The 23529-nt window shown below is 65.4% G+C and overlaps 2 protein-coding genes across 3 annotated transcripts in view; one reads left to right on the top strand and one right to left on the bottom strand.

The window, feature by feature from the left end:
- The window catches only part of DNAJC16 (DnaJ heat shock protein family (Hsp40) member C16), a 28940-nt gene extending 19984 nt beyond the window's left edge, over positions 1-8956 (top strand). For both annotated transcript variants that reach the window (XM_068169932.1, XM_068169931.1), the window contains exon 14: positions 1105-8956. In XM_068169932.1, the coding sequence (XP_068026033.1) occupies positions 1105-1504 (400 nt within the window). In that variant the 3' untranslated portion in view covers positions 1505-8956. The remainder of the gene's footprint in view (positions 1-1104) is intronic.
- Positions 8957-14206: 5250 nt separating this feature from the next.
- On the bottom strand, positions 14207-21797 carry AGMAT (agmatinase (putative)). Its single transcript, XM_068169924.1, has 8 exons — positions 21455-21797; positions 19942-20144; positions 18762-18810; positions 18435-18630; positions 17002-17181; positions 15049-15133; positions 14851-14936; positions 14207-14260 (listed from the first exon to the last, which is right to left on the bottom strand). The coding sequence occupies exons 1-7, from the start codon at positions 21787-21789 to the stop codon at positions 14863-14865; spliced, it is 1122 nt and encodes a 373-aa protein (XP_068026025.1). The 5' UTR covers positions 21790-21797; the 3' UTR covers positions 14207-14260; positions 14851-14862.
- Positions 21798-23529: the final 1732 nt, after the last annotated feature.

Genomic DNA, 23529 nt, shown 5'->3' with positions numbered 1-23529 from the left:
ATGGGCAGGGACACCCCACACTAGATCAGCCTGGCCAGAGCCTCATGCAGCCTGGCCTTAAACACCTCCAGGGACAGGGCCCCAACCACCTCCCTGGACAACCCAGTCCAGGGCTTCACCACTCTCATGGGGAAGAACTTCCTCCTCACCTCTGGCCTGAATCTCCCCACCTCCAGCTTCATTCCATTCCCCCTAGTCCTATCACTACCTGATATAGAATCATAGAATCAATGAGGTTGGGAAAGACCTCAGAGCTCAGCAAGTCCAACCTGTCAACCAACACCTCCTGCCAGCTAAACCATGGCTCCAAGTGCCACAGCCAATCCCCTCTTGAACACCTCCAGGGATGGGGACTCCACCACCTCCCTGGGCAGCACATCCCAATGGCCAATCTCTCCTGCTGGGAAGAATTTCTTCCTATAACATCCAACCTAAACCTCCCCTGGGGCATCTTGAGACTGTGTCCTCTTGTTCTGGTGCTGGGTGCCTGCCTGGGAGGTGACCAACCCCCACCTGGCTCCAACCTCGCTTCAGGGAGTTGGAGAGAGCAAGAAGGTCTCCCCTGAGCCTCCTCTTCTCCAGGCTAAGCAACCCCAGCTCTCCCTCAGCCTCTCCTCACAGGGCTGTGCTCCAGACCCCTCCCCAGCTTTCTTGCCCTTCTCTGGACACCTTCCAGCACCTCAACATCTTTCCTAACCTGAGGAGCCCTAATATCCTAAGAACTCCCTCCCCAGCTTTCTTGGAGCCCCCTGCAGATCCTGGAAGGCCACAATGAGGTCTCCTGGGAGCCTTCTCCTCTCCAGCCTGCACAGCCCCAACTCCCTCAGTCTGTGCTCACAGCAGAGCAGCTCCAGCCCTCTGCTCCTCCTCCTGGCCCTTCTCTGGACACCTTCCAGCCCTTCCAGATCCCTCTTGTAACAGGGCCTCCAGAACTGGAGGCAGCACTCCAGGTGGGGTCTCCCCAGAGCTGAGCAGAGGGGGAGCATCCCCTCCCTGCCCTGCTGGCCACACTTCTCCTGCTGCAGCCCAGGCTTTGCTTGGCTCTGCGGGCCGTGAGTGCACCTTGAGAGCTCCTGCTGAGCTTCTCCTCTTCTCTTTCCCCAGGAGCAGCTCTCTTCACTTCTCCTTCCTCAGCCTGGACAAGCACAGGGAGTGGCTGGAGTACCTGCTGGAGTTTGCTCAGGATGCAGCCCCCATCCCCAACCAGTACGACAAGCACTTCCTGGAGCGCGACTACACCGGCTACGTCCTGGCCCTCAACGGCCACAAGAAGTACTTCTGCCTCTTCAAGCCCCACAGAGCAGGGGACGAGGGGGGAACCCTGGGGGCCTGTGAGGGTTATGAGTCCTCCCTCCCCCACTCAGAAGGCAGAGGGAAACCTTCCTGCAGCCCTGGCTCTCGCTCCATCAAAAGCAAGCTCCACAAGCTGTCCTTCTGGATGGAGCGGCTGCTGGAGGGCTCCTTGCAGAGGTTCTACATCCCCTCCTGGCCAGCACTAGACTGAGGGGGGGGGTGTTGCTTTTGTTCTCCCAAGAGATCCTCATGGACAACCTTTTTATGAAGATGGAGCAGGGCCAGCTCTTTTCAGGAGCACCTCCACACAAGCCTGGTGAAAGGGACCTTGGCTTTTGGGTGGAGCTCTCCTCCTGGGGCCGGCGGCGAGGGAAATCCTCTGCCCGCGGCCAGGAGCCTGGGAGTGCAGCCAAGCACCCCAAAACCCCCACCCACCTCCTCCTCCTCCTCCTCCTGCATTTGGACACCAAAACTACCCAAGAGCCAAGCAGTCTGGTCAGCCCTTCTTGTCCTGCCAGCTCATCCCCTGTTCCACCTCCTCGGTTTACCTCGGCTGAAGGAAACCAACCTGAGACTTCGCCGCCGCCGCGGCGGCAGCGGCTCGGGGCCTGGTTGCCTCTCCCCTTCCCCCCTGTGCTTAGCCCCATGGTGCATGGTGTAAGACTGGCAAGACCCTGCAGACCTTCCCTGCCCTTCTGACAGGTCTCCTCCCAGCAGGCAGTGGTCCTTTCACCAGCTGCCCCCTTCCCCGTGGTAAGTGATGGTTGGGAGCACCTCCCCGGCGGCCAGGCTGCGGCTGGGGCTCGCAGCGGGGCTGCAGGGTTCACTCTCCTCTCCTCTCCACCCTCTGCTGCTGAGGGCAGGGGGGGTGAGAGGGGGTTTACCCCAAACCCTGGGGAGGGTGTGGAGCCACTGGGTTGTGTGTTGTTTTTCAGATGCCTTTCCCTGCTCCTGAAGGGTTTAGCTGCTGTCCCCCTTAGAGCCATAACCTCTGTGGCCTCAGGCGGCAGGCCTGGGCTGCCGAGCCGGGGGGGGGGTGTGAGAGGAACTCTTCCTAGCTGCTAGGGAGCTGCTCTGGGCTCCTTCCAAGCACCCTCAATGTCTGTAGTGCAAACCAACCTTCCTTTGTACCAAGGGACCCCCCCTAGCTCCCCACTGACTGTAGCCTTGGACCCTTGCCCCAGGGGTGCTGGCTCGGCAGCCCCCGGGGCAGCTCCCCTGGGCCCTGGGCCTGCCTCTGAGACCTTTGGCCCCGGCCTCTCAACCTCTTTTCCTCCTCCACCACGAAGCTTTTCTTCCTCCACAGGCAGGTTGCTGCTTGGGTGTCTCTTGGGTTGCCCTGGGGTTGTTTCTTTGGTTCCTTTGGGCTTTTTGAACCCTTAGGGCTGCCTGAAGGCAGAGCAGTCGCAGGGGTCAGGCTGTGCTTTGCTCCAGCCATGCCACAGGGAGGGGGGAGGAGAGGCCAGGAGGACCTGTGTGAGGCAGAGGAGGACAAGCAGCACACTTTGAGGCTGCTTTCCCACTCTTCAAGTGCTAGAGCAAAGCTCCAGGGGTTTACCTTTGGGGCCAGGACTAAATTCTCAAGAGGTTTGTCCTTCTTTGGCACTGCTTTAAGGGCAGACCTCATCACCCCCATGGTACCAAGCAGGGCTTCAGCACTGCCAAAGCATGGGGCAGCTGCCACCCTGGGGCTCTGACCTGCCCTTGGTTGAGCATGGGGTGTTAACTAAAAGCTCACTCAGCCCTCCCCACCTTAGTGACCATCTCTGTGGAGCAGCCAGGAGAGCAGGAGTGACTCTGGAGCAGGCAGGAGAGCAGGAGTGATTCTGGAGCAGGCAGGCAGCAGGAGTGGCTCTGGAGCAGGTAGAGAGCAGGAGTGGCTCTGGAGCAGGCAGGCAGCAGGAGTGGCTCTGGAGCAGGCAGGCAGCAGGAGTGGCTCTGGAGCGGGCAGGCAGCAGGAGTGGCTCTGGAGCAGGCAGGCAGCAGGAGTGGCTCTGGAGCAGGCAGGCAGCAGGAGTGGCTCTGGAGCAGGCAGCAGGAGTGGCTCTGGAGCAGGCGGAGAGCAGGAGTGGCTCTGGAGCAGGCAGAGAGCAGGAGTGGCTCTGGAGCAGGCGGAGAGCAGGAGTGACTCTGGAGCAGGCAGGCAGCAGGAGTGGCTCTGGAGCAGGCAGGCAGCAGGAGTGGCTCTGGAGCAGGCAGAGAGCAGGAGTGGCTCTGGAGCAGGCAGGCAGCAGGAGTGGCTCTGGAGCAGGCAGAGAGCAGGAGTGGCTCTGGAGCAGGCAGAGAGCAGGAGTGGCTCTGGAGCAGGCAGAGAGCAGGAGTGGCTCTGGAGCAGGCGGAGAGCAGGAGTGACTCTGGAGCAGGCGGAGAGCAGGAGTGGCTCTGGAGCAGGCAGGCAGCAGGAGTGGCTCTGGAGCAGGCAGGCAGCAGGAGTGGCTCTGGAGCAGGCAGGCAGCAGGAGTGGCTCTGGAGCAGGCAGAGAGCAGGAGTGGCTCTGGAGCAGGCAGGCAGCAGGAGTGGCTCTGGAGCAGGCAGCAGGAGTGGCTCTGGAGCAGGCAGAGAGCAGGAGTGGCTCTGGAGCAGGCAGAGAGCAGGAGTGGCTCTGGAGCAGGCAGGCAGCAGGAGTGACTCTGGAGCAGGCAGGCAGCAGGAGTGGCTCTGGAGCAGGCAGGCAGCAGGAGTGACTCTGGAGCAGTGTAGTGGTTTGAGCCTTAACTGAGAGTTAAAAGCTCAAATGGGGAAAAGGCTGAGAATCTCTCCCCCACTCCCCCCCACCTCCTCCCTCCAAACAGGGAGAGGAGGAAGAAAAAAAAGGGCAAGGAGCAAATCCACTCAGCAACAATCTGGAGTCAGCTTGGAAGTAGAGAGGCACATAATTTTTGTCTTCAAATGATATATATAACAATAAGAGGGAAAACAAAAAGGTTCCCAAGGGCAAGGAACAAGAATGGATGGGAGGGGGCCAGAAAAGAACAATACAAAACCAGTCTCTCTCTGAGGAGGTGCAGAGGCAGCAGGGAGAAGGATCAGGTCCGGCCTCGTGGCTGAGGAGCAGGAGGGCAGCTGCAGGAGCTCTCATCCAGCAGAGGCAGGAGCCAAAAAGGAGATCCAACAGCTATGATGTCCTGCTTCTTATACCCTAGCTGGGCAGGGAGGGGGGAGTGGAACAGACTCAGCTTTCCCAGGGGGGAAACACCCTTCAGGGAGTGTAAAGTACCAGCAAGGCCTCCCCCTGCTTTCTTCTTTTGTTTTCAGAAAGAGGCCTTAACCCACCACAAGCAGGCAGGCAGCAGGAGTGGCTCTGGAGCAGGCAGAGAGCAGGAGTGACTCTGGAGCAGGCAGCAGGAGTGGCTCTGGAGCAGGCAGTGAGCAGGAGTGGCTCTGGAGCAGGCAGTGAGCAGGAGTGGCTCTGGAGCAGGCAGAGAGCAGGAGTGGCTCTGGAGCAGGCAGGCAGCAGGAGTGGCTCTGGAGCAGGCAGGCAGCAGGAGTGACTCTGGAGCAGGCAGCAGGAGTGGCTCTGGAGCAGCCAGGGGAGCAGGAGTGGCTCTGGAGCAGGCAGGCAGCAGGAGTGGCTCTGGAGCAGGCAGGCAGCAGGAGTGACTCTGGAGCAGGCAGCAGGAGTGGCTCTGGAGCAGGCAGCAGGAGTGGCTCTGGAGCAGGCAGGCAGCAGGAGTGACTCTGGAGCAGGCAGGCAGCAGGAGTGGCTCTGGAGCAGGCAGAGAGCAGGAGTGACTCTGGAGCAGGCAGGCAGCAGGAGTGGCTCTGGAGCAGTGTAGTGGTTTGAGCCTTAACTGAGAGTTAAAAGCTCAAATGGGGAAAAGGCTGAGAATCTCCTCCCCACTGCCCTCCACCTCCTCCCTCCAAACAGGGAGAGGAGGAAGAAAAAAAAGGGTAAGGAGCAAATCCACTCAGCAACAATCTGGAGTCAGCTTGGAAGTAGAGAGGCACATAATTTTTGTCTTCAAATGATATATATAACAATAAGAGGGAAAACAAAAAGGTTCCCAAGGGCAAGGAACAAGAATGGATGGGAGGGGGCCAGAAAAGAACAATACAAAACCAGTCTCTCTCTGAGGAGGTGCAGAGGCAGCAGGGAGAAGGATCAGGTCCGGCCACGTGGCTGAGGAGCAGGAGGGCAGCTGCAGGAGCTCTCATCCAGCAGAGGCAGGAGCCAAAAAGGAGATCCAACAGCTATGATGTCCTGCTTCTTATACCCTAGCTGGGCAGGGAGTGGGGAGTGGAACAGACTCAGCTTTCCCAGGGGGGAAACGCCCTTCAGGGAGTGTAAAGTACCAGCAAGGCCTCCCCCTGCTTTCTTCTCTTGTTTTCAGGAAGAGGCCTTAACCCACCACAAGCAGGCAGGCAGCAGGAGTGGCTCTGGAGCAGGCAGGCAGCAGGAGTGGCTCTGGAGCAGGCAGGCAGCAGGAGTGACTCTGGAGCAGGCAGAGAGCAGGAGTGGCTCTGGAGCAGGCAGGGAGCAGGAGTGGCTCTGGCGCAGGCAGAGAGCAGGAGTGGCTCTGGAGCAGGCAGCAGGAGTGGCTCTGGAGCAGGCAGGCAGCAGGAGTGGCTCTGGAGCAGGCAGAGAGCAGGAGTGGCTCTGGAGCAGGCAGAGAGCAGGAGTGGCTCTGGAGCAGGCAGCAGGAGTGGCTCTGGAGCAGGCAGAGAGCAGGAGTGGCTCTGGAGCAGGCAGGCAGCAGGAGTGGCTCTGGAGCAGGCAGAGCAGGAGTGGCTCTGGAGCAGGCAGAGAGCAGGAGTGGCTCTGGAGCAGGCAGGAGTGACTCTGGAGCAGCCAGGAGAGCAGGAGTGGCTCTGGACCAGGCAGGAGTGACTCTGGAGCAGGCAGGAGATCAGGAGTGGCTCTGGAGGAGCCAGGAGAGCAGGAGTGACCCTGGAGCAGGCAGGCAGCAGGAGTGGCTCTGGAGCAGCCAGGAGTGACTCTGCCAAGCCCTGAGCTCATTGCCCATCCTATTTCACTGCCCCCATGCCCTGGCTGCTCTCACAGCCCTGGCTTGCTGCCTTCCTCCCCACCCTGGGAGCAGGTTGCTGTGCTGCAGCCACCACAGGAACCTTCTCCACCATCTGTAATCTGCTTCCAAATAAAGGCTTCAGTGCCCCCAGCCAAGCCCCTGTGAGGTTACTTGATTTTAGCTGCAGCTTGAAGGAGGCCCCCAGAGCAGAGGGGAGGAAGGAAGGGGAGGGCTGCTCCCTGCCAAAGGTGCACAGGGGCTGGGGGGGAGCAACAAAGCCCAGCTTGATGCTGCTAGATTGCATTTTCCCCTGGCTGGTGCAATCCCCCTGCCCCCCACCCCCTGTGCTGTGCCTGCAGTTGATGTGGCCAGGCTGGGGTTTAGCCCACTGCAAGGCTCCACTTAGCTTTGCAAAGCTAACCCAAGGCTCTCTGGGGCTCTGCTGCCTCTGCAGCTGGGGAGACAGCAGGAGCAGACTGTTGACATAGGAACCAAGGGCCTGGTTGTGCTCCAGCAATGGAATTCAGCTTCATAGCACAGCTCCTGGGCCCCACTCCAGCTGCAGCCTCGGTGTGAGTGGTCTGGAGGCAGAGCTGAGCCCCTGCTGCAGGCAGAGCTGAGCCCTTCCTGCAGGCAGAGCTGAGCCCCTGCTGCAGGCAGAGCTGAGCCCCTCCTGCAGGCAGAGCTGAGCCCCTCCTGGAGGCAGAGCTGAGCCTCTCCTGCAGGCAGAGCTGAGCCCCTCCTGGAGGCAGAGCTGAGCCTCTCCTGCAGGCAGAGCTGAGCCCCTCCTGGAGGCAGAGCTGAGCCCCTCCTGCAGGCAGAGCTGAGCCCCTCCTGGAGGCAGAGCTGAGCCTCTCCTGCAGGCAGAGCTGAGCCCCTGCTGGAGGCAGAGCTGAGCCCCTGCTGCAGGCAGAGCTGAGCCCCTCCTGCAGGCAGAGCTGAGCCCCTCCTGGAGGCAGAGCTGAGCCTCTCCTTCAGGCAGAGCTGAGCCCCTGCTGGAGGCAGAGCTGAGCCCCTGCTGCAGGCAGAGCTGAGCCCCTCCTGCAGGCAGAGCTGAGCCCCTCCTGGAGGCAGAGCTGAGCCCCTCCTGGAGGCAGAGCTGAGCCTCTCCTGCAGGCAGAGCTGAGCCCCTGCTGGAGGCAGAGCTGAGCCCCTCCTGCAGGCAGAGCTGAGCCCCTCCTGCAGGCAGAGCTGAGCCTCTCCTGCAGGGAGAGCTGAGCCCCTCCTGGAGGCAGAGCTGAGCCCCTCCTGGAGGCAGAGCTGAGCCTCTCCTGCAGGCAGAGCTGAGCCCCTGCTGGAGGCAGAGCTGAGCCCCTCCTGCAGGCAGAGCTGAGCCCCTCCTGCAGGCAGAGCTGAGCCCCTGCTGCAGGCAGAGCTGAGCCCCTCCTGGAGGCAGAGCTGAGCCTCTCCTGCAGGCAGAGCTGAGCCCCTCCTGGAGGCAGAGCTGAGCCCCTCCTGCAGGCAGAGCTGAGCCCCTCCTGCAGGCAGAGCTGAGCCTCTCCTGCAGGGAGAGCTGAGCCCCTCCTGGAGGCAGAGCTGAGCCTCTCCTGCAGGCAGAGCTGAGCCCCTGCTGGAGGCAGAGCTGAGCCTCTCCTGCAGGGAGAGCTGAGCCCCTCCTGGAGGCAGAGCTGAGCCTCTCCTTCAGGCAGAGCTGAGCCCCTGCTGGAGGCAGAGCTGAGCCTCTCCTGCAGGCAGAGCTGAGCCCCTGCTGGAGGCAGAGCTGAGCCCCTCCTGCAGGCAGAGCTGAGCCCCTCCTGGAGGCAGAGCTGAGCCTCTCCTTCAGGCAGAGCTGAGCCCCTGCTGCAGGCAGAGCTGAGCCCCTGCTGGAGGCAGAACTGAGGTCCTGCTGCAGGCAGAGCTGAGCCCTTCCTGGAGGCAGAGCTGAGCCCCTGCTGCAGGCAGAGCTGTGTGGAAGGAGCACTTGCAGGAGTGCCTCCTCAACCTCCTGCCTGGCTGTAGCTCTGCTCTCAGCCCTTGTGCCCAGCTCAGACTCCCCCTCTGTCCCTTCCAGAGGAGAGCTTCTCTCAGTGGCTGAAGCAAAGCCCAGAGTGTCCTAACCCCCTGGGTTAGTTCCCTTTGGTGGCAGGGGTGGAGCAGCAGGGGCTTGGCTGCTTGGAGAGGAGGGGGCTGGGGGGAGGGGGCTGCTGCTGCTGCCCTGAGGTCCATCTGCCCTCTCCCAGCAGCTGGGAGCCAGCACAGCCAGGCCCTTCCCCAGCCCACAGCCCTCGACCCCCTGTGGCCAGCAGCAGCCTTTTGGTTGTGCACAGGGTGGGTGAGAAGCCAAAGATGGAGGAGCCCAGCCCTAGGCCACTGTCCCAGGGGGATCTCTCTGAAGCCAAGGGCTGCAGACCCCCAGCCAAAGGCTTGGCCAGGACCTCCTCCCTGGGCTCAGCAGGGTGGGCAGCTGCCAGCTCTACCTGCCCCCCCCCAAACCCTGCCAGGAGGGAGCAGCCTGGTGGAGGCTGGGCAGAGGGCTGGGAGCTGGGGACTTCATTTTGCACTTTTGATACTGGGAGGGGGTGGGGGGGAAAGAAATTAACTTATTTGGCAAACTTGTCTCTTTTGTTGTTGTTGTGGGGGTGGTTTGGGGCTGGCTCTGGGGTTTTTCCTTTGTCTTGTGACAGGCACTGATGGCTTTTTTGGTTCCAGATCAATTCCAGAGGCACAACCCAAATAAAGTTTATTTTAACCTGGGAGGAGCTGGCTCTGTGTCTCTATCCCTCCCCCACCCCAGGGGGGGCTGAACCAGGGCCCCAGCAGAAAGGCAGCCAAGTGTCCCCCCCCTGCTCTCAGAAGGAGACCCAAGCCCTCCCCCCCCCGGGCTGCCCTCACTCCCTCTCTGCTCACTGAGGACAAGGGCTGAAGAGGCAGAGTGGCTGAGAGCAGGCAGGCAGGAAGGGGCCTTGGGGTAGTGGTGGACAGCAGCTGAACAGGAGCCAGCAGTGTGCCCAGGGGGCCAAGAAGGCCAAGGGCATCCTGGCCTGCAGCAGGAAGAGTGTGGCCAGCAGGAGCAGGGAAGTCCTTGTGCCCTGTGCTCAGCACTGCTTAGGCCACACCTGGAGTCCTGTGTCCAGTTCTGGACTCCTCAGTTTAAGAAGGACATTGAGAGACTTGAAGGTGTCCAGAGAAGGGCAAGAAAGCTGGGGAGGGGTCTGGAGCACAGCCCTGGGAGGAGAGGCTGAGGGAGCTGGGGTTGCTTAGCCTGGAGAAGAGGAGGCTCAGGGGAGACCTTCTTGCTCTCTCCAACTCCCTGCAGGGAGGTTGGAGCCAGGTGGGGGTTGGTCTCTTCTGCCAGGCAGGCACCCAGCCCCAGAACAAGAGGCCACAGTCTCAAGCTGTGCCAGGGGAGGTTCAGGCTGGAGGTGAGGAGAAAGTTCTTCCCAGCAAGAGGAATTGGCCATTGGAATGTGCTGCCCAGGGAGGTGGTGGAGTCCCCATCCCTGGAGGTGTTTAGGAAGAGCCTGGCTGAGGCACTTGGTGCCATGGTTGAGTTGATCAGATGATGCTGGGGGATAGGTTGGACTTGATGATCTCTGAGGTCTCTTGCAGCCTGGTTCATTCTGTATTCAAGTGGCCAAGAAGGCCACCAGCATCCTGCCTTGCAGCAGCAATGGTGTGGCCAGCAGGGAAGTGATGGTCCCCCTGGGCTGGGCACTGGGGAGGCCACAGCTTGAGTGCTGTGTTCAGTCTTGGGCTCCTCACTCCAAGAAGGACCTTGGGAGGCTGGAGCAGGGCCAGAGAAGGGCAACCAAGGTGGGGAAGGGTCTGGAGAGCAGGGCTGGGGAGGAGCAGCTGAGGGAGCTGGGGGGGTTGAGCCTGGAGAAGAGGAGGCTGAGGGGAGAGCTGCTGGCTCTCTGCAGCTCCCTGAGAGGAGGCTGGAGGCAGGTGGGGGTTGGTCTCTTCTGCCAAGGGCCAAGTGACAGAACAAGAGGAAATGGCCTCAGGTTGCCCCAGGGGAGGCTGAGGTTGGACAGGAGAAGAAACTTTATCCCTGAAAGACTTCTCAAAGCCTGGCCCAGGCTGCCCAGGGAGGTGGTTGAATCCTCATCCCCAGAAGGGTGTCAAAGCCCCAGAGCTGTGGTGCTGAGGGCCAGGGTTTAGCCCTGGGCTTGGCAGAGTCAGAGAGGGGCTGGACTGGCTGAGCCTTAAAGGTCTTTGCCCCTCAAGGCAGTTCTGTGCCCCTCTGGCTCTGCCCCTGCCAGCCAAGCTCCAGCCAGCAGTGAAAGGAGCTGCTCAAAGGCAGCTGCTGCCCACAGCCTTCAGCTTCCCTTTGCCAGCAGGAAAACGAAATGAATGGCATTTATTGCTCACTGCCAGGGGCACCCTGAGGGAAGAGGGCAGGGGAAGGCTGGGCTGAGGGCAGAGCTGCTCCCGAGGCAGGCAGGCAGGAGCTGCCCCCGAGGCAGGCAGGAGCTGCTCCCGGGGCAGGCAGGAGCTGCTCCCGGGGAAGGCAGGAGCTGCTCCCGAGGCAGGCAGGCAGGAGCTGCCCCCGAGGCAGGCAGGAGCTGCTCCCGAGGCAGGCAGGAGCTGCCCCCGAGGCAGGCAGGAGCTGCTCCCGAGGCAGGCAGGAGCTGCCCCCGAGGCAGGCAGGCAGGAGCTGCCCCCGAGGCAGGCAGGAGCTGCTCCCCCGGGGCAGGCAGGAGCTGCCCCCGAGGCAGGCAGGCAGGAGCTGCTCCCGAGGCAGGCAGGCAGGAGCTGCCCCCGAGGCAGGCAGGAGCTGCCCCCGAGGCAGGCAGGAGCTGCTCCCGAGGCAGGCAGGCAGGAGCTGCCCCCGAGGCAGGCAGGAGCTGCTCCCGAGGCAGGCAGGAGCTGCCCCCGAGGCAGGCAGGCAGAAGCTGCTCCCGAGGCAGGCAGGAGCTGCTCCCGAGGCAGGCAGGCAGGAGCTGCTCCCGAGGCAGGCAGGAGCTGCTCCCGGGGCAGGCAGGCAGGAGCTGCCCCCGAGGCAGGCAGGAGCTGCTCCCGAGGCAGGCAGGCAGGAGCTGCTCCCGAGGCAGGCAGGAGCTGCCCCCGAGGCAGGCAGGCAGGAGCTGCCCCCGAGGCAGGCAGGAGCTGCTCCCGAGGCAGGCAGGAGCTGCTCCCGAGGCAGGCAGGCAGGAGCTGCCCCCGAGGCAGGCAGGAGCTGCTCCCGAGGCAGGCAGGCAGGAGCTGCTCCCGAGGCAGGCAGGAGCTGCTCCCGAGGCAGGCAGGAGCTGCTCCCGAGGCAGGCAGGCAGGAGCTGCTCCCGAGGCAGGCAGGAGCTGCTCCCGAGGCAGGCAGGCAGGAGCTGCCCCCGAGGCAGGCAGGAGCTGCTCCCGAGGCAGGCAGGCAGGAGCTGCTCCCGAGGCAGGCAGGAGCTGCTCCCGAGGCAGGCAGGAGCTGCTCCCGAGGCAGGCAGGCAGGAGCTGCCCCCGAGGCAGGCAGGAGCTGCTCCCGAGGCAGGCAGGAGCTGCTCCCGAGGCAGGCAGGCAGGAGCCGCTCCCGAGGCAGGCAGGCAGGAGCTGCTCCCGAGGCAGGCAGGAGCTGCTCCCGAGGCAGGTAGGAGCTGCCCCCGAGGCAGGCAGGAGCTGCTCCCGAGGCAGGTAGGAGCTGCCCCCGAGGCAGGCAGGAGCTGCCCCCGAGGCAGGCAGGAGCTGCTCCCGAGGCAGGCAGGAGCTGCCCCCGAGGCAGGCAGGAGCTGCTCCCGAGGCAGGCAGGAGCTGCCCCCGAGGCAGGCAGGAGCTGCCCCCGAGGCAGGCAGGAGCTGCTCCCGAGGCAGGCAGGAGCTGCTCCCGAGGCAGGCAGGCAGGAGCTGCCCCCGAGGCAGGCAGGAGCTGCTCCCGAGGCAGGCAGGAGCTGCTCCCGAGGCAGGCAGGAGCTGCTCCCGAGGCAGGCAGGCAGGAGCTGCCCCCGAGGCAGGCAGGAGCTGCTCCCGAGGCAGGCAGGAGCTGCTCCCGAGGCAGGCAGGAGCTGCTCCCGGGGAAGGCAGGCAGGAGCTGCCCCCGAGGCAGGCAGGAGCTGCTCCCGAGGCAGGCAGGCAGGAGCTGCCCCCGAGGCAGGCAGGAGCTGCTCCCGAGGCAGGCAGGCAGGAGCTGCTCCCGAGGCAGGCAGGAGCTGCCCCCGAGGCAGGCAGGCAGGAGCTGCTCCCGAGGCAGGCAGGAGCTGCTCCCGAGGCAGGCAGGAGCTGCCCCCGAGGCAGGCAGGAGCTGCCCCCGAGGCAGGCAGGCAGGAGCTGCCCCCGAGGCAGGCAGGAGCTGCTCCCGAGGCAGGCAGGAGCTGCCCCCGAGGCAGGCAGGAGCTGCCCCCGAGGCAGGCAGGAGCTGCTCCCGAGGCAGGCAGGCAGGAGCTGCCCCCGAGGCAGGCAGGAGCTGCCCCCGAGGCAGGCAGGAGCTGCTCCCGAGGCAGGCAGGAGCTGCCCCCGAGGCAGGCAGGAGCTGCCCCCGAGGCAGGCAGGAGCTGCTCCCGAGGCAGGCAGGCAGGAGCTGCCCCCGAGGCAGGCAGGAGCTGCTCCCGAGGCAGGCAGGAGCTGCTCCCGAGGCAGGCAGGCAGGAGCTGCCCCCGAGGCAGGCAGGAGCTGCCCCCGAGGCAGGCAGGCAGGAGCTGCTCCCGAGGCAGGCAGGCAGGAGCTGCTCCCGAGGCAGGCAGGAGCTGCTCCCGAGGCAGGCAGGCAGGAGCTGCTCCCGAGGCAGGCAGAAGCTGCTCCCGAGGCAGGCAGGAGCTGCCCCCGAGGCAGGCAGGAGCTGCTCCCGAGGCAGGCAGGAGCTGCTCCCGGGGAAGGCAGGCAGGAGCTGCCCCCGAGGCAGGCAGGAGCTGCTCCCGAGGCAGGCAGGCAGGAGCTGCCCCCGAGGCAGGCAGGAGCTGCTCCCGAGGCAGGCAGGCAGGAGCTGCTCCCGAGGCAGGCAGGAGCTGCCCCCGAGGCAGGCAGGCAGGAGCTGCTCCCGAGGCAGGCAGGAGCTGCTCCCGAGGCAGGCAGGAGCTGCCCCCGAGGCAGGCAGGAGCTGCCCCCGAGGCAGGCAGGCAGGAGCTGCCCCCGAGGCAGGCAGGAGCTGCTCCCGAGGCAGGCAGGAGCTGCCCCCGAGGCAGGCAGGAGCTGCCCCCGAGGCAGGCAGGAGCTGCCCCCGAGGCAGGCAGGCAGGAGCTGCTCCCGAGGCAGGCAGGCAGGAGCTGCCCCCGAGGCAGGCAGGAGCTGCTCCCGAGGCAGGCAGGCAGGAGCTGCTCCCGAGGCAGGCAGGAGCTGCCCCCGAGGCAGGCAGGAGCTGCCCCCGAGGCAGGCAGGCAGGAGCTGCCCCCGAGGCAGGCAGGAGCTGCTCCCGAGGCAGGCAGGAGCTGCCCCCGAGGCAGGCAGGAGCTGCCCCCGAGGCAGGCAGGAGCTGCCCCCGAGGCAGGCAGGCAGGAGCTGCTCCCGAGGCAGGCAGGCAGGAGCTGCCCCCGAGGCAGGCAGGAGCTGCTCCCGAGGCAGGCAGGCAGGAGCTGCTCCCGAGGCAGGCAGGAGCTGCTCCCGAGGCAGGCAGGAGCTGCTCCCGAGGCAGGCAGGAGCTGCCCCCGAGGCAGGCAGGAGCTGCTCCCGAGGCAGGCAGGAGCTGCCCCCGAGGCAGGCAGGAGCTGCCCCCGAGGCAGGCAGGCAGGAGCTGCCCCCGAGGCAGGCAGGAGCTGCTCCCGAGGCAGGCAGGAGCTGCCCCCGAGGCAGGCAGGAGCTGCCCCCGAGGCAGGCAGGAGCTGCCCCCGAGGCAGGCAGGCAGGAGCTGCTCCCGAGGCAGGCAGGCAGGAGCTGCCCCCGAGGCAGGCAGGAGCTGCTCCCGAGGCAGGCAGGCAGGAGCTGCTCCCGAGGCAGGCAGGCAGGAGCTGCTCCCGAGGCAGGCAGGAGCTGCTCCCGAGGCAGGCAGGCAGGAGCTGCTCCCGAGGCAGGCAGGAGCTGCCCCCGAGGCAGGCAGGCAGGAGCTGCTCCCGAGGCAGGCAGGAGCTGCCCCCGAGGCAGGCAGGAGCTGCTCCCGAGGCAGGCAGGAGCTGCCCCCGAGGCAGGCAGGAGCTGCCCCCGAGGCAGGCAGGCAGGAGCTGCTCCCGAGGCAGGCAGGCAGGAGCTGCCCCCGAGGCAGGCAGGAGCTGCTCCCGAGGCAGGCAGGCAGGAGCTGCTCCCGAGGCAGGCAGGAGCTGCTCCCGAGGCAGGCAGGAGCTGCTCCCGAGGCAGGCAGGCAGGAGCTGCCCCCGAGGCAGGCAGGAGCTGCTCCCGAGGCAGGCAGGAGCTGCTCCCGAGGCAGGCAGGAGCTGCTCCCGGGGAAGGCAGGCAGGAGCTGCCCCCGAGGCAGGCAGGAGCTGCTCCCGAGGCAGGCAGGCAGGAGCTGCTCCCGAGGCAGGCAGGAGCTGCTCCCGAGGCAGGCAGGAGCTGCTCCCGAGGCAGGCAGAAGCTGCTCCCGAGGCAGGCAGGCAGGAGCTGCCCCCGAGGCAGGCAGGAGCTGCTCCCGAGGCAGGCAGGCAGGAGCTGCCCCCGAGGCAGGCAGGAGCTGCTCCCGAGGCAGGCAGGAGCTGCTCCCGAGGCAGGCAGAAGCTGCTCCCGAGGCAGGCAGGCAGGAGCTGCCCCCGAGGCAGGCAGGAGCTGCTCCCGAGGCAGGCAGGCAGGAGCTGCTCCCGAGGCAGGCAGGAGCTGCTCCCCTCACAGCGACCTCACGCCGGGGAGCACGCAGAGCATCTCGAACAGCAGGTTGGCCCCCAGCAGGGCTGTGTTGCCTAAAAAGGGGAAGGGGAGAGGGGGAACAAACCCACGGATGGCCAACCAGGGGTGGGTCACCACCTCTGCCAGGCAGGCACACTGCACCCCCCCAGCCCCCCGCAGGCTCACCGGAGAGGTCGTAGGCGGGAGAGACTTCCACCAGGTCACAGCCGACGATGTTCAGCCCCCTGCAGCCACGAATGATCTCCAGAGCCTGGGGGAGGGGGAAAACACCAACACAGGCAGGGCTGGGAGCCAGGGCAAGAAAGCTGGGGAGGGGTCTGGAGCACAGCCCTGGGAGGAGAGGCTGAGGGAGCTGGGGTTGCTTAGCCTGGAGAAGAGGAGGCTGATGGGAGACCTTCTTGCTCTCTCCAACTCCCTGAAGGGAGGTTGGAGCCAGGTCGGGGTTGGTCTCTTCTGCCAAGCAGGCAAGCAGCCCCAGAACAAGAGGACACAGTCTCAAGCTGTGCCAGGGGAGGTTCAGGATGGAGGTGAGGAAGAAATTCTTCCCAGCAAGAGAGATTGGCCATTGGGATGTGCTGCCCAGGGAGGTGGTGGAGTCCCCATCCCTGGAGGTGTTTAGGAAGAGCCTGGATGGGGTGCTTGGTGCCATGGTTGAGTTGATCAGATGGTGCTGGGTGATAGGTTGCACCTGATGATCTCAAAGGTGTCTTCCAACCTGGTCTGGTCTATTCTATTGTATTCTATTCTACTCTGCTTTAGCAAGTGGGAATGCTGGAGGCTCTGTTTTACTCTTGTGCAGCTGGGAAACCCCAGCCTGTGCAGGCCAAACCACACCAGGGCAACACTTCCCCTCCTCACACCCACCACCAAATGCTCTCTGGCTCGCTTGGCTTCACTTTGCTGGTTGGCATCACCTCCAAAGCCAACCCTGGCCTGGGCTGATGCCCAGCAGCTGGGCAGCAGGGGCAGGGAGGGGATTCTGCCCCTCTGCTGGTGGCATCACTTCCAAAGCCAACCCTGGCCTGGGCTGATGCCCAGCAGCTGGGCAGCAGGGGCAGGGAGGGGATTCTGCCCCTCTGCTGGTGGCATCACTTCCAAAGCCAACCCTGGCCTGGGCTGATGCCCAGCAGCTGGGCAGCAGGGGCAGGGAGGGGATTCTGCTCCTCTGCTGGTGGCATCACCTTTAAAGCCAACCCTGGCCTGGGCTGATGCCCAGCAGTGTGGGCAGCAGGGGCAGGGAGGGGATTCTGCCCCTCTGCTGGTGGCATCACCTTTAAAGCCAACCCTGGCCTGGGCTGATGCCCAGCAGTGTGGGCAGCAGGGGCAGGGAGGGGACTCTGCCCCTCTGCTGGTGGCATCACCTCCAAAGCCAACCCTGGCCTGGGCTGATGCCCAGCAGTGTGGGCAGCAGGGGCAGGGAGGGGACTCTGCCCCTCTGATGGTGACATCTCCTTTAAAGCCAACCTTGGCCTGGGCTGATGCCCAGCAGCAGGGGCAGGGAGGGGACTCTGGCTCTCTGCTGGTTGGCATCACCTCCAAAGCCAACCCTGGCCTGGGCTGATGCCCAGCAGCAGGGGCAGGGAGGGGACTCTGGCTCTCTGCTGGTTGGCATCACCTCCAAAGCCAACCCTGGCCTGGGCTGATCCCCAGCAGCTGGGCAGCAGGGGCAGGGAGGGGACTCTGCCCCTCTGCTGGTTGGCATCACCTTTAAAACCAACCCTGGCCTGGGCTGATGCCCAGCAGCTGGGCAGCAGGGGCAGGGAGGGGATTCTGCTCCTCTGCTGGTGGCATCACCTTTAAAGCCAACCCTGGCCTGGGCTGATGCCCAGCAGCAGGGGCAGGGAGGGGACTCTGGCTCTCTGCTGGTTGGCATCACCTCCAAAGCCAACCCTGGCCTGGGCTGATGCCCAGCAGCAGGGGCAGGGAGGGGACTCTGGCTCTCTGCTGTGCCTCTCCCTGCAGCGCTGGGGCAGCTCTGGAGTCCTCAGCGCAGCACAGCCAGGGAGCTGTTGGAGCAGGGTTCAGAGGAGGCCATGAGGCTGCCCAGAGGCTGTTTGCTGTGGGGCTCAGGGGTCCCCTCCAGCCCCTGCCTCGCTGAGCCGAGGCTGCCGGCGTTACCTGCGCGGGGGTCAGGCCGGCAATCTCGGGGGTGCCGGTGCCCGGGGCGTAGGCAGGGTCCAGCCCATCGATGTCGAAGCTGAGGTACACCGGCTGGGCCCCCAGCTGCTTCCTCACCTCCACCATCAGCGGCACCAGGGACTTCCCCCAGCACTCCTCAGCTGGCACCACCCGGAAGCCCTGCGGGGGAGGGCACAGACAGGCGAATGGCAGCGGGAGGCCTGTGCCCAGCGCTGGGCTGCTCAGGACTCTGAGCTGCTGGAAGGTGTCCAGGGAAGGGCAGCAAGGCTGGGGAGGGGTCTGGAGCACAGCCCTGGGAGGAGAGGCTGAGGGAGCTGGGGTTGCTTAGTCTGCAGAAGAGGAGGCTCAGAGGAGACCTTCTTGCTCTCTCCAACTCCCTGAAGGGAGCCTGGAGCCAGGTGGGGGTTGGTCTCTTCTCCCAGGCAGGCACCCAGCCCCAGAACAAGAGGACACAGTCTCAAGCTGTGCCAGGGGAGGTTTAGGCTGAATGTTAGGAAGTAATTCTTCCCAGCAAGAGGAATTGGCCACTGGGATGTGCTGCCCAGAGAGGTGATGGAGTCCCCATCCCTGGAGGTGTTCAGGAAGAGCCTGGCTGAGGCACTTGGTGCCATGGTTGAGTTGATCAGATGGTGCTGGGTGAGAGGTTGGACTTGATGATCTCAAACCTGGTTAATTCTGTCTTCAAGTGGCCAAGAAGACCACCAGCATCCTGCCTTGCAGCAGCAATGGTGTGGCCAGCAGGAGCAGGGCAGTGATTGTCCCCTTGTACTGGGCACTGGGGAGGCCACAGCTTGAGTGCTGTGTTCAGTCTTGGGCTCCTCACTCCAAGAAGGACCTTGAGAGGCTGGGGCAGGGCCAGAGAAGGGCAAGCAAGGTGGGGAAGGGTCTGGAGAGCAAGGCTGGGGAGGAGCAGCTGAGGGAGCTGGGGGTGTTGAGCCTGGAGGAAAGGAGGCTCAGGGGAGACCTCATGGCTCTCTGCAACTGCCTGAAAGGAGGCTGCAGTGAGGTGGGGGTTGGACTCTTCTCCCTAGTCTCAGGTGATAGAAGGAGAGGAAATTGTGCCAGGGGAGGCTTAGGTTGGACAGGAGGAACAATTTCTCTACTGCAGGAGTGGTCAGGGACTGGCACAGGCTGCCCAGGGAGGTGGTGGAGTCCCCACCCCTGGAGGTGCTCAAGAAACCAGTGGCCGCGGCACCCGGGGCCATGGCTTGGTGGCCGTGGTGGAGCTGGGCTGATGGTTGGACTCCACGATCTGAGAGGCCACTTCCAGCCCAAACAATTCCGTCTCTCCGTGGACCTTGATGATCCTTGAGGTCCCCTCCAGCCCGAGACTCTGCGATCCGCTGACCCCGTGAGGGTTTTTCCCTGCTGAAGCAGAGTGGGGAGCCGCAGGGGGTGCCGGCTGAGCTCACCTGCTGCCGGCTGTAGAGGCAGGGGTCGGGCTCGTAGGAGGAGCCGCGGATGCCGATCTGCACCAGGCGGCCGCGGGCCAGCAGCCCTTCCTCCAGGCAGCGCCGGAACGGGCTCCCGTGGTAGATCTCCTCCCCCAGGGCTCTGTCTCCGGTGTCGGTGTGGGCGTCCACATGCACCAGCCCCACAGGACCGTGCCTGGATGGGGCGGGGCGGCCCCGTTAGCCCCCGTGCCCCGCGCGGTGGCCCTGCCTGCCCCACAGGCAAGCAGCAAAGCAGGAGCCGCTCCCAGCTCCTCCTCCTGCATCGCCTCCAGGCCAGCAACTTACTTTTCTGCCACAGCCTGCAGGATGGGGTAGGTGATGGTGTGATCTCCCCCTGCAACAGGGGAGGGAAGAGGATGGAACAGTGCAGGAGGTGCTCAGCGCCCCTCACCGGCTCAAGCAGGGACACCTCCGGCTAGAGCAGGCTGCCCAGGGCCACAGCGAGCCCGGCTTGGAGTGCCCCCAGGCACGGAGCCTCAGCCACAGCTCTGGGCAGCCTGGGCAAGCCTGAAGGAGGGCAGGGTGAGGAGGGGGTTTGGGTGAGCAGGGAGCTGCCAGGGTCCTTAGGATGGCACAGCAGGGAGCTGCCAGGGTGCTTAGGACTCGGTGGCACAGCAGGGAGCTGCCAGGGTGCTTAGGATGTGGCAACACAGCAGGGAGCTGCCAGGGTGCTTAGGATGGCACAGCAGGGAGCTGCCAGGGGCCTTAGGATGGCACAGCAGGGAGCTGCCAGGGTGCTTAGGATGTGGCAGCACAGCAGGGAGCTGCCAGGGTGCTTAGGATGGCACAGCAGGGAGCTGCCAGGGTGCTTAGGACTCGGTGGCACAGCAGGGAGCTGCCAGGGTGCTTAGGATGTGGCAACACAGCAGGGAGCTGCCAGGGTCCTTAGGATGTGGCAGCACAGCAGGGAGCTGCCAGGGTGCTTAGGATGTGGCAGCACAGTAGGGAGCTGCCAGGGTGCTTAGGATGGCACAGCAGGGAGCTGCCAGGGTGCTTAGGACACGGTGGCACAGCAGGGAGCTGCCAGGGTGCTTAGGATGTGGCAGCACAGCAGGGAGCTGCCAGGGTGCTTAGGATGGCACAGCAGGGAGCTGCCAGGGTGCTTAGGATTCGGTGGTGGCACAGCAGGGAGCTGCCAGGGTGCTTAGGATGGCACAGCAGGGAGCTGCCAGGGTGCTTAGGATTTGATGCCACAGCAGGGAGCTGCCAGGGTGCTTAGGATGGCACAGCAGGGAGCTGCCAGGGTGCTTAGGATGTGGCAGCACAGCAGGGAGCTGCCAGGGTGCTTAGGATGGCACAGCAGGGAGCTGCCAGGGTGCTTAGGATGGCACAGCAGGGAGCTGCCAGGGTGCTTAGGATTTGATGCCACAGCAGGGAGCTGCCAGGGTGCTTAGGATGGCACAGCAGGGAGCTGCCAGGGTGCTTAGGACACGGTGGCACAGCAGGGAGCTGCCAGGGTGCTTACCCAAGGCGAGGGGCACACAGCCAGAGGCCAGGATCTGCTGGAAGGCCTCCCGGATGAGACGGCAGCTGTCGGGCAGGTTGTAGAGGTTGACGTTCACGTCCCCGATGTCAGCGACCCGCAGGGAGTCGAAAGGCGCCGCCGCGGTGCTGCCGTTGAACCTCCGCAGCATCGCCGACTCCGCCCGCAGCTGCCGAGGGCCGAACCTGGGGAGGCAGAGCCCCCAGTGCCAGCCCCGTGCTGCCAGGCAGGACCCCCAGTGCCAGCCCCCCGGTGCCAGGCAGAACCCCCAGCGCCAGCCCTGTGGTGCCAGGCAGGACCCCTAGTGCCAGCCCCCCGGTGCCAGGCAGCACCCCCAGCGCCAGCCCCGTGGTGCCAGGCAGAACCCCCAGTGCCAGCCCCGTGCCAACAGGCAGGACCCCCAGTGCCAGTCCCCTGCCAACAGGCAGAACCCCCAGTGCCAGCACCCCGCTGCCAGGCAGAACCCCCAGTGCCAGCCCCGTGCCAACAGGCAGAACCCCCAGTGCCAGTCCCCTGCCAACAGGCAGAACCCCCAGTGCCAGCCCCCCGCTGCCAGGCAGAACCCCCAGTGCCAGCCCCGTGGTGCCAGGCAGAACCCCCAGTGCCAGCCCCGTGCCAACAGGCAGGACCCCCAGTGCCAGCCCCCCCGCTGCCAGGCAGAACCCCCAGTGCCAGCCCCGTGGTGCCAGGCAGAACCCCCAGTGCCAGGCCCGTGCCAACAGGCAGGACCCCCAGTGCCAGCCCCCTGCCAACAGGCAGAACCCCCAGTGCCAGCCCCCCGCTGCCAGGCAGAACCCCCAGTGCCAGCCCCCTGCCAACAGGCAGAACCCCAGTGCCAGCCCCATGCTGCCAGGCAGAACCCCCAGTGCCAGCCCCCTGCCAACAGGCAGAACCCCAGTGCCAGCCCCGTGGTGCCAGGCAGAACCCCAGTGCCAGCCCCATGCTGCCAGGCAGAACCCCCAGTGCCAGACCCCTGCCAACAGGCAGAACCCCAGTGCCAGCCCCATGCTGCCAGGCAGCACCCCCAGTGCCAGCCCCCTGCCAACAGGCAGAACCCCCAGTGCCAGCCCCCTGCCAACAGGCAGAACCCCAGTGCCAGCCCCATGCTGCCAGGCAGAACCCCCAGTGCCAGACCCCTGCCAACAGGCAGAACCCCAGTGCCAGCCCCATGCTGCCAGGCAGCACCCCCCAGTGCCAGCCCCCTGCCAACAGGCAGAACCCCCAGTGCCAGCCCCCTGCCAACAGGCAGAACCCCAGTGCCAGCCCCGTGCTGCCAGGCAGGACCCCCAGCGCCAGCCCCGTGGTGCCAGGCAGAACCCCCAGTGCCAGTCCCCTGCCAACAGGCAGAACCCCAGTGCCAGCCCCATGCTGCCAGGCAGAACCCCCAGTGCCAGCCCCGTGCCGCCAGGCAGGACCCCCAGTGCCACCCCCCCCGCTGCCAGCCGCTCTGCCAGCGCAGCGGAGCGCGGAGGCCGGCGCCGGGGCTGCCCCGTACCTGGCGCCGGGCCGGTTGGACGTGCCGGTGTCCAGAGGGACGCCGATGAAAGCTGCGTCCAGCCCCTCCGCGGAGCTCTCCACCGGCAGCTTCAGCATGGAGCAGACCCCCGCAGGCCGCGCCACGGAGAGGGCGCTGGGGGGCACGTTGAACTGCGAGCCCCGGCGGCAAGGGGTCCTGCGCCCCGGGGAGACCCCGGGGACGGGGCTGGAGGCGGCCGGGAGCGGCGAGGAGCGCAGCCCATGGCGAGGGGCGGCCACAGCGAGCGGGCGAGCGCAGAGCCTGCCTGCCAGGGGCAGCAGCCGGCCGCAGGCAGCCCGCAGCAGGGCTCTCATCCTGCCCCCCAGCCTCCAGCGCTGTGCCCACAGGCAGTGGGGCCGCAGCCTGGCCCGTCCCGCCCAGGCCGGGAGCCAGCCGCCTCGGCCAGGCCCCTGGGCCACCCTCCCCGCGGTTCAAAGGGCAGCTGGACACCCCTGCTGCGGCAGGAAAGGCAAAGCCATGGCTCAAGCTTTGCGATTCCCCCTCCTGGCCACCCCTTTTACCCAACCCCAGGGCAGACACCAGGAGGAAATGCAGCAGCAAGGGGCTGCAGGAGCAAGGGGCTGCAGGAGCAGGGGTGAGGGGCTGCAGGAGCAGCAAGGGGCTGCAGGGGCAAGGGGCTGCAGGGGCGAGGGGCTGCAGGGGCGAGGGGCTGCAGGGGCAGGGGTGAGGGGCTGCAGGAGCAGCAAGGGGCTGCAGGAGCAAGGGGCTGCAGGGGCGAGGGGCTGCAGGGGCGAGGGGCTGCAGGGGCAGGGGGCTGCAGGGGCAGGGGGCTGCAGGGGCGAGGGGCTGCAGGGGCAGGGGGCTGCAGGGGCAGGGGGCTGCAGGGGCAAGGGGGCTGCAGGGGCGAGGGGCTGCAGGGGCAGGGGGCTGCAGGGGCAAGGGGGCTGCAGGGGCAAGGGGCTGCAGCAGGAGCAAGGGGCTGCAGCAGGAGCAAGGGGCTGCAGGAGCAAGGGGCTGCAGGGGCAAGGGGCTGCAGCAGGAGCAAGGGGCTGCAGCAGGAGCAAGGGGCTGCAGGAGCAGGGGGCTGCAGGGGCGAGGGGCTGCAGGGGCGAGGGGCTGCAGGAGCAGCAAGGGGCTGCAGGGGCAGGGGGCTGCAGGAGCAGCAAGGGGCTGCAGCAGGAGCAAGGGGCTGCAGCAGGAGCAAGGGGCTGCAGGGGCAGGGGGCTGCAGGAGCAGCAAGGGGCTGCAGGGGCAAGGGGCTGCAGCGGCAAGGGGCTGCAGCTTCTCCAGCAGGAAAACAAACCCCAGGAGACTGCCCAAGGATTGGGGCTGAGGCTGGAAAAGGCCTCTAAGATCACCAAGTCCAGCTGATATCCTGGGCCTGCTGCAGCTCCCCTCCCCCTGGGCAGATGTAGCAGGCAGGCAGCAGGGGTTGCACTAAGGCTTTTCAACTCTGCTTCCCCACAGCACCCCCCCACCCCCCACCCCCCCCCACCCCCCCCAGCATGCTGAGGAATCACCAAACCTCTCAGGAGTGACAGGCAGTGAAAGGAGAACGAAGACACAGCCCCAGCAGAACCTCAGAGAGAGAAGGCAAGCCAAGGAGACTCACAGAAACAATGAGGTTGGGAAAGAGCTCAGAGCTCAGCAAGGCCAAGCTGGCACCCAGCACCTCCTGACAGCTAAACCATGGCTCCAAGAGCCACATCCAAGCCCCTCTTGAACATCTCCAGGGATGGGGACTCCACCACCTCCCTGGGCAGCACATTCCAATGACAAATCACTCTCTCTGTGAAGAATTTTCTCCTCACCTCCAGCCTGAACCTCCCCTGGCACAGCTTCAGACTGTGTCCTCTTGTTCTGGGGCTGGGTGCCTGCCTGGGAGAAGAGACCAACCCCCACCTGGCTCCAACCTCCCTGCAGGGAGCTGGAGAGAGCAAGAAGGTCTCCCCTGAGCCTCCTCTTCTCCAGGCTAAGCAACCCCAGCTCCCTCAGCCTCTCCTCACAGGGCTGTGCTCCAGACCCCTCCCCAGCTTTCTTGCCCTTCTCTGGACACCTTCCAGCAGCTCAACCTCTTTCCTAACCTGAGGAGC

The sequence above is a fragment of the Melanerpes formicivorus genome, unplaced genomic scaffold (genome assembly GCF_026170545.1).
Source record: "Melanerpes formicivorus ecotype bairdi unplaced genomic scaffold, bMelFor1.0.p_v2 SCAF_245, whole genome shotgun sequence".
In the NCBI taxonomy this organism is placed as follows: Eukaryota; Metazoa; Chordata; class Aves; order Piciformes; family Picidae; genus Melanerpes; species Melanerpes formicivorus.
Note: the sequence above shows the minus strand (reverse complement) of the source record. Positions and strands in the feature narration are given on the sequence as shown.